The sequence below is a fragment of the Oncorhynchus mykiss genome, chromosome 17, assembly GCF_057628025.1.
Source record: "Oncorhynchus mykiss isolate SJ-2025 chromosome 17, ASM5762802v1, whole genome shotgun sequence".
NCBI classification, from domain to species: Eukaryota; Metazoa; Chordata; class Actinopteri; order Salmoniformes; family Salmonidae; genus Oncorhynchus; species Oncorhynchus mykiss.
This window is the reverse complement of record NC_143038.1, coordinates 20,674,786-20,690,486: the sequence shown is the minus strand read 5'-3', so window position 1 is coordinate 20,690,486 and position 15,701 is coordinate 20,674,786. Positions and strand designations below refer to the sequence as shown.

The window sequence follows — 15,701 nt, the reverse complement described above, 5'->3', positions numbered from 1 at the left end:
ATTGGTTACACCTGTTTTGAGTTTAGTTTTGTTTGTGGGCTATTTAAGTGCACTAGGCCCGCCGGCTATTGTGCAGGCTTGTTTTCTGTTCAGGGTGTTGGATTATTTTGTGGATTCTATTTTTCCGGACAGTTTAGTCCTGTTTGTTTGGACTGGTTATTTCATGCGCCCTTGTGTTTGGCATGTCCGTTTTCACTGTCTTTGGAATAAAGATCCACGTTCGGAACTAAACCTGCTCTCTGCGCCTGACTCCTCAACCCACTACTCCTAGAAGCCTTAACAGGGATAAAATTGTAGACCGGCACAAGGCTGGGATGGGCTACAGGACAATAGGCAACAGTTTGGTGAGAAGGCAACAACTGTTGGCGCAATTATTAGAAAATGGAAGAAGTTCAAGATGACGATCAATCACCCTCGGTCTGGGGCTCCATGCAAGATCTCACCTTGTGGGGCATCAATGATCATGAGGAAGGTGAGGGATCAGCCCAGAACTACACGGCAGGACCTGGTCAATGACCTGAAGAGAGCTGGGACCACAGTCTCAAAGAAAACCATTAGTAACACACTACGCCGTCATGGATTAAAATCCTGCAGCGCACGCAAGGTCCCCCTGCTCAAGCCAGCGCATGTCCAGCCCCGTCTGAAGTTTGCCAATTACCATCTGGATGATCCAGAGGAGGAATGGGAAAAGGTCATGTGGTCTGATGAGAGAAAAATAGCTTTTTGGTCTAAACTCCACTCACCGTGTTTGGAGGAAGAAGAAGGATGAGTACAACCCCAAGAACACCATCCCAACCGGAAAGCATGGAGGTGGAAACATCATTCTTTGGGATGCTTTTCTGCAAAGGGGACAGGACGACTGCACCGTATTGAGGGGAGGAGGGATGGAGCCATGTATCGCGAGATCTTGGCCAACAACCTTCTTCCCTCAGTAAGAGCATTGAAGATGGGTCATGGCTGGGTCTTCCAGCATGACAACGACCCGAAACACACAGCCAGGGCATTTAAGGAGTAGCTCCGTTAGAAGCATCTCAAGGTCCTGGAGTGGCCTAGCCAGTCTCCAGACCTGAACCCAATAGAACATATTTGGAGGGAGCTGAAAATCCGTATTGCCCAGCGACTGAAGGATCTGGAGAAGGTCTGCATGGAGGAGTGGGCCAAAATCCCTGCTGCAGTGTGTGCAAACCTGGTCAAGAACTACAGGAAACGTATGATCTCTGTAATTGCAAACAAAGTTTTCTGAACATCTCATTCCAAAATCATGAGCATAAATATATGGATAAAAAAGGTGTGTACAGCAGTAGATATACAGTATAAGGTGAGCCATGACTGGAAAACAGTATACAAATATTGTTAAAGTTACCAGTGTTCAATTTATCTATATACATGGGGCAGCAGTCTCTAAGGTGTAGGGCAGAGTCTGCTAGATGGTAGCAGGGTGAACAGACTGTGGCTCAGGTGGCTGAGGTCCTTGATGATCTTCTTGGCCTTCCTATGACACTAGGTCCTGTAGATGACCTGTAGGGCAGGCATTGTGCCCCCAGTGATGCATTGGGCTGACCGCGCCGCCTTCTAGAGAGCCAAGTGTTTGCGGGTGGTGCAGTTGCCGCACCAGGCGGTGATGCAGCCTGACAGAATGCATGTAGAAGTTTGTGAGGGTTACCTAATGTTGAAAGGGAAAGGTATTCCAAGGTTTCCATGCAGATTAATGCAAAGCAGAGATCTGAAAGTGTTACGACTTAAGATTATTTAAAGAGCCATTTAACCTCTTGATCCTACTTGAGACGCAGACGTCTCAACTAGGCACCTGGAAATGCAAATGCGCTACACTAATTGCTAAATGTACTCATTAAAACTCAAACGTTCATTAAAATACACATGCAGGGTATTGAATTAAAGCTCCACTCGTTGTGAATCTAGCCAACAAGTCCGATTTTTAAAATGCTTTTCGGCAAAAGCATGAGAAGCTATTATCTGATAGCATGCCCAATATACCTGAAGGGGACGTAAACAAAATAATTAGCGTAGCCAGCGCTACACAAAAACGCAGAAATAAAATATAAAACATTCATTACCTTTGATGATATTCTTTGTTGGCACTCCTATATGTTCCATAAATATCACAAATTGGTATTTTTCCCGATTAAATCCGTCCATGTATGCCCAAAATATCCATTTGTATAGCCTGTCTGGTTCAGGAAATAAGCTCTCTTCCAACGCAACGTCATTTTTAAAAATTATATAAGTTGCCTATATTCTTTGACAAAACACTTCAACCTACTTTTGTAACCCAACTTTAGGTATTTGTAAACGTTAATAAGCGATCAAATTGATCACTGGGCGATCTGTATTCAATAGCAGCTACTCAAGAAAACAATGTCCATTTTTCAATCTTCCAAAATCGATTGTTGTAGGCTGGATGGAATGACGGATCTATTGGTCATGTCTCAAAGGATTTTTGTCAATGAAAATGACGTTTTTGGCGACATCGTAGGGAAGCTGTAGGAATTGCATCCGTGTCCATATTTAATTTCGTGTCCTTTAAACAATACATGAAAGTGGCGCATGGATACTTTTTTCAGCTTTCAGTGACCAGTTTTTCTTGCGCTTTTCGATGAAACACACGCTCTGTTATAGTCACAGCCGTGATTTAACCAGTTTTAGAAACTTCCGAGTGTTTTCTATCCACACATACTAATCATATGCATATACTATATTCCTGGCATGAGTAGCAGGACGCTGAAATGTTGCGCGATTTTTAACAGAATGTTCGAAAAAGAAGGGGGTAGAATGAAGAGGTTTTAACCTGTTGCGACGACCAAACCCGGATCCGGGATTCTATTTATAGACCTAAGCTCATTACCATAACGCAACGTTAACTATTCATGAAAATCGCAAATGAAATGAAATAAATATGCTATCTCTCAAGCTTAGCCTTTTGTTAACAACACTGTCATCTCAGATTTTCAAAATATGCTTTTCAACCATAGGAAAACAATCATTTGTGTAACAGTAGCTAGCTAGCGTAGCATTTAGCGTTAGCATTAGCGTTACCATTTAGCAGGCAACTATCACAAAAACAAGTAAAGCCTTCAAATAAAATAACTTACCTTTGAAGAACTTCTGATGTTTTCAATGAGGAGACTCTCAGTTAGATAGCAGATGCTCAGTTTTTCCAAAAAGATTCTTTGTGTATTAGAAATAGCTCCGTTTTGTACATCACATTTGGCTACCAAAAATTTAAAAAAAATAAAAAAAAACGAAAATTCAGCCCTCAAAACGCAAACTTTTTTCCAAATTAACTCCATAATATCGACTGAAACATGGCCAACGTGGTTTAGAATCAATCCTCAAGGTGTTTTTCCACATATCTCTTCGATGATATATCCTTCGTGGAAGCCTGATTTCTCCTTGCTCTCAAATGGAAAAATAATTGCACCTGGCTTTGCGCTCCAATTTCGACGCAGGGACACCAGGCGGACACTTGGAAAATGTAGTCTCTTATGGTCAATCTTCCAATGATATGCCTACAAATACGTCACAATGCTGCAAACACCTTGGGGAAACGACAGAAAGCGTAGGCTCATTCCTTGCGCAACACAGCCATATAAGGAAACAATGGAAAACAGAGCTTCAGAGATTCTGCTCATTTCCTGGTTGACGTATCATCTTGGTTTCGCCTGTAGAATGAGTTCTGGGGCACTTACAGACAATATCTTTGCAGATTCTGAAACTTCAGAGTGTTTTCTTTCCAAAACGGTCAATAATATGCATAGTCGAGCATCTTTTCGTGACAAAATATTGCGCTTAAAACGGGAACGTTTTTTATCCAAAAATGAAATAGAGATCCAAGAGGTTAAGATAGTTCCATGCCAATGCTGAACCTCATTCAGGAGGTAGAAGGTTACTGACATTGACTATGGCTGCGTATCCTAAGTACAGGTAGTTGTAAGTACCTGTAACCACAGAATTAGAATGTGATTATGTGGCTGCGTTTACACAGGCAGCACAATCCTGATGTTTTGCCCAATTATTGGCCAAAGATCAAATCTGATTGGTCAAATAAACAGTTATTGGCAAAATATAAGAATTGTGCTGCCTGTGTAAACGCAGCCACATAATCACATTCTAATTCTGTGGTTACATGTACTTACAACTGTACTTAGGATACATTTGAAATCATTGACAGCTAGAGGCATTCAGATACAATCGGACAATAATATATCTGAACCAAAGGTCTGGATACTTAGAATGATGAACCTTTTGTATAAGGGGGAAAGAGAATTAAACCTTTTCCACCTTTATTGTAGTAGATATAGTAACCCCAAAGTGTAATAGCAGGTTTCAAACCACTAAAAACTACCAGGTTTAAAGATATTATAAACCAAGACAGTATTGTATTTCCTCTACTATATATTATTGATTGAGTGGTTGATTGATGGATGGATTGAATGATTCATTCATTCATTGATTTTTTTTTGGTGCTTAGCCCATTTTAGCTTACAAGACACTAGCCATCAAATTGTACACAAAACATAAAACAAAATGAAATGTTACATGTATAGATCATAGATGATAAAAGCATACTGTTTGGTGACACAACCTTTGTCTCAAGCTGTATTCATTTGTTTCATTGCAGATACAAGATGTGTTAGACTCAGTTAAACCCACACTCTGTGAGATGTGCATGCCACCAAACAGTGGGCCACCAACAAAAAACGTAAGCAATTGAGCGAATGCATTCCATGACATTTTCACATGGACTTCTGTTATATATCTGTTGTGATATATCTGTAGTGCTCAAGGAATGTCTTCAAAGTTTGAGCAACACTTATTTTTGAAATATAATTTACATTATGATTCATTGCTACACATAATTTGCTTGCAAAACCTCCTATGACAACAAATGCATAGACAAAAGAATCATTGTCCTTTTTTTGTTATGGCGATTGTACTGCACTAATATTATTACAAATCAGGTATTTTTCATGACATCTCCCAGACTGTGGCTTTAAGTTTAATTTAATATTTCTAGATTTACAGAACAAGAGATCAGATTAAAACAACAATTGAACGACTAAAACGTGTTGAAACATGGGCACATGTAGCATGGACAACTTTGAATGTCATTGAGCTTTGCCTATTTACCAGACTGACCACATGTATAGTCCCGATTTAAATTTGGATTATTTTCATGGACAGTATTTTGCTTTCTGATTGGCTGTGAAAGTTAAGTCATATTTGACAACACATTTAATCAGTGTGTTGGAAGCAGTGGCGTCAGTTCAGCTAAACCAAGGGTATGGCAAAGTGGGTGGGGAGGATCCCTCCCCCAAGGGATTCTTTAGAAGTGTAAGGACATTTGCTGCATTTCTACACAATTTAAAAACTAAAAAAATGCTACTTGGTGAATAGCAAAAATTAAAACAAATGACCCCCGACATTACTTATCACCACAAAATTAGCTTTAAAGGTCTGTTGAATGGCGTGCACAATGTTAACCATCACTCAACCTCGTCATTCATTGACTAATTTACTTATGGAACGGTGTATACTGTGCAACATGAAGTAGATGCACAATACACGCTATCAAGTCACAACAAGGCTGACTTCAAATGCTAACATATTTTCATACCAATTAGGGCTGTGATAATAACATTATTGTAATATTTCTTCCATGGCAAATATTAAAACACGAAGCTGACCTCACTCTTTGATCCTAATAGCATGGGAAATAAATAAATGTGATTCTGGATGACAACATAATGTGTGTTTCCAACATTAGGAGTTTTCCTGAAGAAGTTAAATCCTCTTCATATTTTGTTTCCTTGCTATGATTCTAACGAGTATCGCGATACTGGTATTGTCCGGCCCTAATACCATAATATTAAACCCAAATTGCACTAGCCTACTGGGTGAATTAAAATATCAATTACAGCTATCACAATACATATTTTAATAGCAATAACATAGCTTTTGGTTTCGAATGGTCACCAAAAAGTAGGTGTCCCCCACCTCCCAATCCCTAATTGGCTATCAGATTACAACAAGGCTTCTCTAGGAAGAAATTATAGAATCAGCCGTTGCCAATGAGATACACTGAAAAGACAATGTAAAAGAGGAATTATAAACTGGGTGGTTTGGGCCCTGAATGATGATTGGCTGAAAGCCATGGTATATCAGACCATATAACACGGGTATGACAAAACATTTATTTTTACTGCTCTATTTCCCGGGCACATACCTGGTTGACCAGGGTGCTGGCGGTGGAACTCAGCGATGAGGGCTGGGTCCCCGTTAGGAACATCCTTGACCCAGCATGTATGTTAATAATTGTCAATAATTGTTACATGGATGTGTGTGTGTGTGAGTGGGTGTACAGTGTGTGTATATGTCTGTGCATATGAATGGTAGAGCGAAGGAGGGTGAATAGGAATATGTCTAGGAGGGCAAGTGAGAATAGGTGAGCAGAGGCACAATGCCAATTCACTACACAAAATTGTATATATCTGATCTCGTTGTTAACTTCAAATCAGCGGTCTCATTTCTAATGTCCTTCTGTAGGGTGGCTTGCCCTGAATCCAAAGTGACACCAGAGGTCTTCGTTTGCGTGCGGACCCCTACTTGGCAGGCAGTTCCATATCCCATCCACCCCTGCTCTTTCTCTGAGTCAGCCCTCAGCTTGCCCAGTTATGTATGTGTGAGACAGAGTGTAAGGTAGAGAGAGAAATATAATGTGTGTGTAGTTGTGTTTGTGTGTGTCTGTGTGTGTGTATGTGTTTGTATGTGTGTGTTTGTGCATGTGTGCACGTGTGTTTTTGTCTGTGTGTGGGTGCCAGCATTTGTGTGTGTATGTGAGTATTTGCACAGTCAGTTTCAGTGACATGGCTAGTGATAAGAGACCTCAGGATAAGAACCAGATGCAGACACCCCCCACCTCTAGGGACGCCACCTGGCATCCTACCCGGGCACATACCTGGTTGACCAGGGTGCTGGCGGTGGAACTCAGCGATGAGGGCTGGGTCCCCGCTAGGAACATCCTTGACCCAGCATGTATGTTAATAATTGTCAATAATTGTTACATGGATGTGTGTGTGTGTGAGTGGGTGTACACTGTGTGTATATGTCTGTGCATATGAATGGTAGAGCGAAGGAGGGTGAATAGGAATATGTGTAGGAGGGCGAGCGAGAATAGGTGAGCAGAGGCACAATGCCAATTCACTACACAAAATGTAGTATATCTGATCTCGTTGTTAACTTCAAATCAGCGGTCTCATTTCTAATGTCCTTTTGTAGGGTGGCTTGCCCTGAATCCAAAGTGACACCAGAGGTCTTCGTTTGCGTGTGGACCCCTACTTGGCAGGCAGTTTCATATCCAATCCACCCCTGCTCTTTCTCTGAGTCAGCCCTCAGCTTGCCCAGTTATGTATGTGTGAGACAGAGTGTAAGATAGAGAGAAGAAGATAATGTGTGTGTAGTTGTGTCTCTGTGGGTTTGTGTGTGTGTTTGTGCATTTGTGCGCGTGTGTTTTTGTCTGTGTGTGGGTGCCAGAATCTGTGTGTGTATGTGAGTATTTGCACAGTCAGTTTCAGTGATGGCCAGGGATATCAGGCCTCAGGATAAGACCCAGATGCAGACACCCCCCACCTCTAGGGACGCTACCTGGCATCCTACCCGGGCAGGGGTCAGGAGACACTGTGGACCCATCCGATGATACCCCCGGACAGGGCCAAACAGGAAAGATATAACCCCACCCACTTTGCCAAAGCACAGCCCCCACACCACTAGAGGGATATCTTCAACCACCAACTTACCATCCTGAGACAAGGCCGAGTATAGCCCACAAAGATCTCCGCCACGGCACAACCCAAGGGGGGGCGCCAACCCAGACAGGAAGATCACGTGTAGTGACTCAACCCACTCAAGTGACGCACCTAGAGACGGCATGAAAGAGCACCAGTAAGCCAGTGACTCAGCCCCTGTAATAGGGTTAGAGGCAGAGAATCACAGTGGAGAGAGGGGAACCGGCCAGGCAGAGACAGCAAGGACGGTTCGTTGCTCCAGAGCCTTTCCGTTCACTCAATCATATGACCCACTGAAGAGATGAGTCTTCAATAAAGACTTAAAGGTTGAGACCGAGTTTGCGTCTCTCACATTGGTAGGCACACCATTCCATAAAAATTAAGCTCTATAGGAGAAAGCCCTGCCTCCAGCTGTTTGCTTAGAAATTATAGGGACAATTAGGAGGCCTGCGTCTTTTGACCGTAGCGTACGTGTAGGTATGTACGGCAGGACCAAATCAGAAAAATAGGTAGGAGCAAGCCCATGTAATGCTTTGTAGGTCAGCAGTAAAACCTTGAAATCATCCCTTGACTTAACAGGAAGCCAGTGTTGGGAGGCTAGCACTGGAGTAATATGATCAAATTTTTTGGATCTAGTCAGGATTCTAGCAGCTGTATTTAGCACTAACTGAAGTTTATTTAGTGCTTTATCCGGGTAGCCGGAAAGTAGAGCATTGCAGTAGTCTAACCTAGAAGTAACAAAAGCATGGATTAATTTTTCTTCATCATTTTTGGACAGAAAGTTTCTGATTTTTGCAATGTTACATAGATGGAAAAAAGCTGTCCTTGAAACAGTCTTGATATGTTCGTCAAAAGAGAGATCAGGGTCCAGAGTCACGCCGAGGTCCTTCACATTTATATTTGAGAAGACTGTAGATCAAGATTAATTGTCAGATTCAACAGAAGATCTCTTTGTTTCTTGGGACCTAGAACAAGCATCTCTGTTTTGTCCGAGTTTAAAAGTAGAAAGTTTGCAGCCATCCACTTCCTTATGTCTGAAACACAGGCTTCTAGCGAGGGCAATTTTGGGGCTTCACCATGTTTCATTGAAATGTACAGCTGTGTGTCATCCGCATAGCAGTGAAAGTTAACATTATATTTTCGAATTATATCCCCAAGAGGTAAAATATATAGTGAAAACAATAGTGGTCCTAAAACGGAACATTGAGGAACACTGAAATTTACAGTTGATTTGTCAGAGGACAAACCATTCACAGAGACAAACTGATATCTTTCCGACAGATAAGATCTAAACCAGGCCAGAACTTGTCCGGGTAGACCAATTTGGGTTTCCAATCTCTCCAAAAGAATGTGGTGATCGATGGTCTCAAAAGCAGCACTAGGGTCTATTAGCACGAGGACAGATGCAGAGCCTCGGTCTGAAGCCATTAAAAGGTAATTTACCACCTTCACATGTGCAGTCTCAGTGCTACAGCAGCTTTTTCTAAAAATTTTGAGAGGAATGGAAGATTCGATTTAGGCCGATAGTTTTTATATTCTCTTCCAGGTTACACCGACAGCGGCGGATGAGCATCTGTGCAGAGGATGTGTTAACCTCTTGCTCCGGGAAGAGCGGGGGCTGATAACCCATGGAGCACTCGAAGGGCGAGAGCCCGGTGACTGAGCAGGGAAGGGTGTTCTGGGAGTAATCCACCCACATGAGTTGCTGGCCCCAGGCGGTGGAGTTGGCCGAGATGAGGTACTGAAGAGTTGTCTCCAGGTCCTGATTGGCACACTCCGACTGGCCATTGGTTTGGGTATGAAACCCGGAGGACAGGCTGGCCGACAACCCAATGAGTGTGCAGAATGCGTTCCAAAACCAGGACTCGAATAGAGGACCACTGTCGAAAACCATGTCCAACGGAAGTCCATGGATCCTGAAGACGTGGTGCACCATGAGCTGGGCTGTCTCCTTGGCCAACGGTAGCTAAGTGAGGAGAATGAAATGGGCGGCTTTGGAAAACCTGTCCACCACTGTGAGGATAGTGGTGTTGCCATCAGATGGAGGGAGACCAGTGACTGTCCAGGACTATGTGTGACCAGGGATGGTGAGGGACAGAAAGGTTGAAGGAGGCCAGCTGGAGCTTGCAGAGGAGTCTTGTTCTGAGCACAGACAGAGCAGGCGGCGCCGAACGCGGAGACGTACGGAACCATGGTGGGCCACCAAAAGCTTTGTCGCACAAAGGCCAGGGTCCAACGGGAGCCAGGGTGGCAGGCAAGCCTTGAGGAATGAGCCCATTCCAGGGCCGGGGAGTGGGCAGCGTCTGGGACAAACATCCGGTTAGCCGGGCCCACCCCCCACCCGTTCTGCCTCACGGACCTGGATCTCTATTCGCCTGACGACGGTAGCCGCAGGCACGAGGTAGGAAGAATGGTCTCGGGTTCCGAGTGTGTAGAAGCAGGGCACTCGGGAAGCCGGGGTGGCCTGGAGAGATGCACTGCTGACAGCGGTGTTACTGGGGGTCTGCGAGGCTACTGTCGTGGCCGACGGCCTCACAGATAATCCGTGGAATTGCTCCGGCATTGTATTCAAGGCACAGTAATGGCGTTCTGCCAAGGCATGGAATCCATCTATAAGACCTCGGAGTAACTCCTCGTGTCTCCCAATGGTGGCTCCTTGGGAGGTGATGGCGCCGCGGAGCTGTTCCGAGTCTGCTGGGTCAGTCATGGCCAGTTCGTACTATAAGACCTTGGGATAAGACCCAGATGCAGACAGTTCGAAGTAACAAAAGTTTATTACAAGAACAGGGGCAGGCAAACGACAGGTCAAGGGCAGGCAGAGGTCAGTAATCCAGAGCAGAGTCCAAAAGGTTCAGAATGGCAGCCAGGCTCAGGGTCAGGGCAGGCAGAATGGTCAAAACCGGGAAAAGTAGAAAACAGGGCCTAGAGAGAAATACAGGAGTACAGGAAAAACGCTGGTAGGCTTGACGAGACAAGCACAAGACAGGTGAAACAGATCAGGGTGTGACAAGTTAAGGGGGGTTCACGCCAACCACGGTGCTTCAGGCTAACTCTTGACTCTTTCCTCACACAGCTTGGGTCTGGCACTCGCCAGCCTGTCTGCCTGACATTTTATGTAAACTAGTTGCTGAGGAAGCAGGCAACATAGAGCCCTATATGGTGCCATTCGGGACAAAGCTACTATTTCCCTCTGAGTGGGAGGTGACGTTATGAGTCATTGTTTTGTCCCAACTTTATATTTTGTGTGCCAAGTGCCAACACCATTGTTTTGATAAATACCTCTCCACCTCTTCTTTGTTCTTGACTGGAATGCTTACTGTTGGCCTAAGTGTGTCCCAAATGGCACCCTATTTAGTGCTGTACTTTTGATTGGGCTGGTCAACAGTTGTGCACTATATAGGGAATAGTGTGCCATTTGGGACGCAAGCCTACTGTTTGATTGCAGGTTTTTTTAACTAGAAATGGCGTGTTGACATTGCTAATAGCTATGATTGCTAAGCAAGTGAAGCCCTGGCTTTGACCTTTTGTTTGAAGTCCACAGCTTAGCCACGGCCCGAGTCACTCCACTGAGGACAGATTGACGGATGGACACATTGAGCCTGAAGGGGGAGAACGATCTGTCAAAAATTTCTATATAATCACATTCGTGCTGCGTTGTTGCCACGTGTGCCTGGTCACCACAACATGTGTTTTGTTTGTTGGGAAAATGTAAAATGTTTCCGTATATGGTACCATACTGTCTGTGTGTGTGTGTGTGTGTGTGTGTGTGTGTGTGTGTGTGTGTGTGTGTGTGTGTGTGTGTGTGTGTGTGTGTGTGTGTGTGTGTGTGTGTGTTTGTGTGTGTGCAAACAGTACGTGTGATCAGAGAGCAAATATCAAAGTACTGCATCTGGACTTTGATGATAGAAAACCCTTTACATTCACAGAACACATTACAGTAATCAGGCTCCCAAAAGATGTTTGTGTATGTGTTTGGATGATGCGCATGGCATCACTGTTGATTCTTGTCTCCACGTCTACTCTACTAGTCTTGAAGGACTTATGTAATTGCAGTAAGTTGTCACAAGTTGATCAAAGACAGTGAGCAATAGAGAGACAGTCAGACAATGTGAAGGAGGGCAAAGAGAGAAGAGAGTCGTTCTTTTCCCGTCACATATCTCCAAATATTGGAGAGCTTTCTACGGTCTTTCTACTGGGCTATTGAAGTTTATTTTATTATTGCTGAAATATTGATACCCCCAAAAATAGTATATTTTCTCTCGGAGTTTTCATTTATTTGACATGGGGACAATTCAAAATTTAAAAAAGAGTGGGAAGGGTGAAAGAAAAGGCAATATGAAGGCTGGGTTTTGCATTATTCCCCCATTTTACGCCAAATACCACAGCAACAGCGATCGAGTCCTGTATTTAATCAAGCCTTTATAAAATATTAACGCGGGAGATTTTCTCCCTCAATTCCCACCTGTTTTGTGAGATGGGTCCTACTGGCTATGGAGCTTGAGTCCTGCGTTCTAATTTCAGATAGGGAGGGAGTAGCAGTTCGGATGTGCAATGAAGCCAGAGGGTATATAGGGGACTGTTAGAATGTATTTTAATCACATTAATAGAAGTCTTGTCAGATAAATAAGGGCTCTTTAACTTCACTCTTTGGCCCCTACCTTGTTTGTGTTCATACCGCACCTTTAGAAATGACTGATCTTCTAATTCAATGGGCCCCTATTCTGTGAAGGGCACGCCATGTGGGAATTGAGTTAATCATAGGTAGTGCTGCAGTGTCTTTTGTCATAGTACATATGTTGACTGCCTTACTGGGAGGTGATGACTTCTCCTCTTCCCTCTTTCGCTGGCTGTGGAATAGGAACTTTGCTTCTTGATGACTAGATAGAACATCCTTGACATAAAAGAAAGAGAAAAGCCTTGACCATACTATGAAGGGCATACTGTGAAGTGCTACGAATGTATACAGTGCCTTGCGAAAGTATTCGCCCCCCTTGAACTTTGCGACCTTTTGCCACATTTCAGGCTTCAAACATAAAGATATAAAACTGTATTTTTTTGTGAAGATTCAACAACAAGTGGGACACAATCATGAAGTGGATCGACATTAATTGGATATTTCAAACTTTTTTAACAAATCAAAAACTGAAAAATTGGGCGTGCAAAATTATTCAGCCCCCTTAAGTTAATACTTTGTAGCGCCACCTTTTGCTGCGATTACAGCTGTAAGTCGCTTGGGGTATGTCTCTATCAGTTTTGCACATCGAGAGACTGACATTTTTTCCCATTCCTCCTTGCAAAACAGCTCGAGCTCAGTGAGGTTGGATGGAAAGCATTTGTGAACAGCAGTTTTCAGTTCTTTCCACAGATTCTCGATTGGATTCAGGTCTGGACTTTGACTTGGCCATTCTAACACCTGGATATGTTTATTTTTGAACCATTCCATTGTAGATTTTGCTTTATGTTTTGGATCATTGTCTTGTTGGAAGACAAATCTCCGTCCCAGTCTCAGGTCTTTTGCAGACTCCATCAGGTTTTCTTCCAGAATGGTCCTGTATTTGGCTCCATCCATCTTCCCATCAATTTTAACCATCTTCCCTGTCCCTGCTGAAGAAAAGCAGGCCCAAACCATGATGCTGCCACCACCATGTTTGACAGTGGGGATGGTGTGTTCAGCTGTGTTGCTTTTACGCCAAACATAACGTTTTGCATTGTTGCCAAAAAGTTCAATTTTGGTTTCATCTGACCAGAGCACCTTCTTCCACATGTTTGGTGTGTCTCCCAGGTGGCTTGTGGCAAACTTTAAAAAACACTTTTTATGGATATCTTTAAGAAATGGCTTTCTTCTTGCCACTCTTCCATAAAGGCCAGATTTGTGCAATATATGACTGATTGTTGTCCTATGGACAGAGTCTCCCACCTCAGCTGTAGATCTCTGCAGTTCATCCAGAGTGATCATGGGCCTCTTGGCTGCATCTCTGATCAGTCTTCTCCTTGTATGAGCTGAAAGTTTAGCGGGATGGCCAGGTCTTGGTAGATTTGCAGTGGTCTGATACTCCTTCCATTTCAATATTATCGCTTGCACAGTGCTCCTTGGGATGTTTAAAGCTTGGGAAATCTTTTTGTATCCAAATCCGGCTTTAAACTTCTTCACAACAGTATCTCGGACCTGCCTGGTGTGTTCCTTGTTCTTCATGATGCTCTCTGCGCTTTTAACGGACCTCTGAGACTATCACAGTGCAGGTGCATTTATACGGAGACTTGATTACACACAGGTGGATTGTATTTATCATCATTAGTCATTTAGGTCAACATTGGATCATTCAGAGATCCTCACTGAACTTCTGGAGAGAGTTTGCTGCACTGAAAGTAAAGGGCCTGAATAATTTTGCACGCCCAATTTTTCAGTTTTTGATTTGTTAAAAAAGTTTGAAATATCCAATAAATGTCGTTCCACTTCATGATTGTGTCCCACTTGTTGTTGATTCTTCACAAAAAAATACAGTTTTATATCTTTATGTTTGAAGCCTGAAATGTGGCAAAAGGTCGCAAAGTTCAAGGGGGCTGAATACTTTCGCAATGCACTGTATAATAAACATGTTGGGATTGGCAGGTTCAAGGCTGTTTTAGAATCTGACATTTTAAACATGTCTTGTTCTTTGAAGCATGGAATTGTTTATCGACTGTAGCTATGTAGAACTATCCCTCACTTTCTGTTAATCTTCTCTGATGTTGTTAAAGGTCCATTGCAGTCATAAATGTGATTTTACTGTGTTTTATATAGATTTCCACACTATTAGGTTGGAATAATACTGTTAAATTGTGAAAATGATGATAATGCCTGTTTAGTGCAAGAGCTGTTGAAAAGACTGCCTGAAATGTTGGCCTGCCCGGCGACATCACCAGGTGGTAAATTAGTTAATAGACCAATAAGAAAGAGTTCCAAACCTCTCTGCCAATAACAGCTAGTTGTCAGTTTCCCCCTCCCTACTCAGACCACTTCCAGACAGTCCTAGAAAAATTATTGCTTGAGAAATTGCTCCTTGCTTAGAAGCCTCTTTTTGTTTATTTTTGACCATTTAAATTGAAAACAACAACACTAAGGTACCCATGATTTGATATTGAGATAGAAACCGCTGCATTAGTCCTTATTGTATTGCATTCACAATAGTATCAACTGTCATTCAATGAAATCAATGCATTCTATAGAACCTTTTCAACAACATGTTATATACCTCCAGAAAGCATGAAATCTCAGCTTGACTTTGATTGCCTTGATTGCCAGATCCACACAGATTCGGACGAGGGCGAGGGGAACATCAAGTACACCATCTCCGGGGAAGGGGCGGGCACGATCTTCATCATCGACGAGCTGACGGGCGACATCCACGCCACCGAGCGATTAGACCGCGAGGAGCAGAGCTACTACACCCTCAGAGCTCAGGCCCGGGACCGGCTCACCAACCACCTGCTGGAATCCGAGTCAGAGTTTGTCATCAAAGTCCAGGATATCAACGACAGTGAACCCAAGTTCCTGGAAGGGCCCTATATCGGGAGTGTGGGAGAGCTTTCACAAATAGGTAAGGAGGGAGGGGTGTGTGTGTGTATTTGTGAAACAAAGGCGGTGCTGGATTGCAGGAATGTGTTCTCACTATGTTCAGGTCTGATCATGAAGATGTGAGGAGTTCATTTTAAGTATCAGAGATACAGTATGTGTCCATAGGGAAAAGTGATAGGGCCTTCATTACCTGTCATTGGGAGGACATTAAATAATGTTAATACTATTTGAAGAGACATTTGTTGAGGGTACAATTTTTACCACGCTACCTAATCCAGTCCCAAGATTACAATCACCCGAGGTAAAAGTTTGAGAGTTTGTTAGGAAATAAGAAACGTTGTTTA

At 43.2% G+C, this 15,701-nt stretch overlaps 1 protein-coding gene across 3 annotated transcripts in view; it reads left to right on the top strand.

The window, feature by feature from the left end:
• The window catches only part of LOC110493893 (cadherin-22), a 307,060-nt gene that overhangs the window by 186,477 nt on the left and 104,882 nt on the right, over positions 1-15,701 (top strand). For 2 of the 3 annotated variants that reach the window (XM_021568462.3, XM_036949887.2), the window contains exon 4: positions 15,085-15,379. In XM_021568462.3, the coding sequence (XP_021424137.1) occupies positions 15,085-15,379 (295 nt within the window). Of the gene's footprint in view, positions 1-4,639; positions 4,721-15,084; positions 15,380-15,701 lie in introns of all 3 variants that reach the window. The other variant, XM_090205033.1, reaches the window with a different exon arrangement.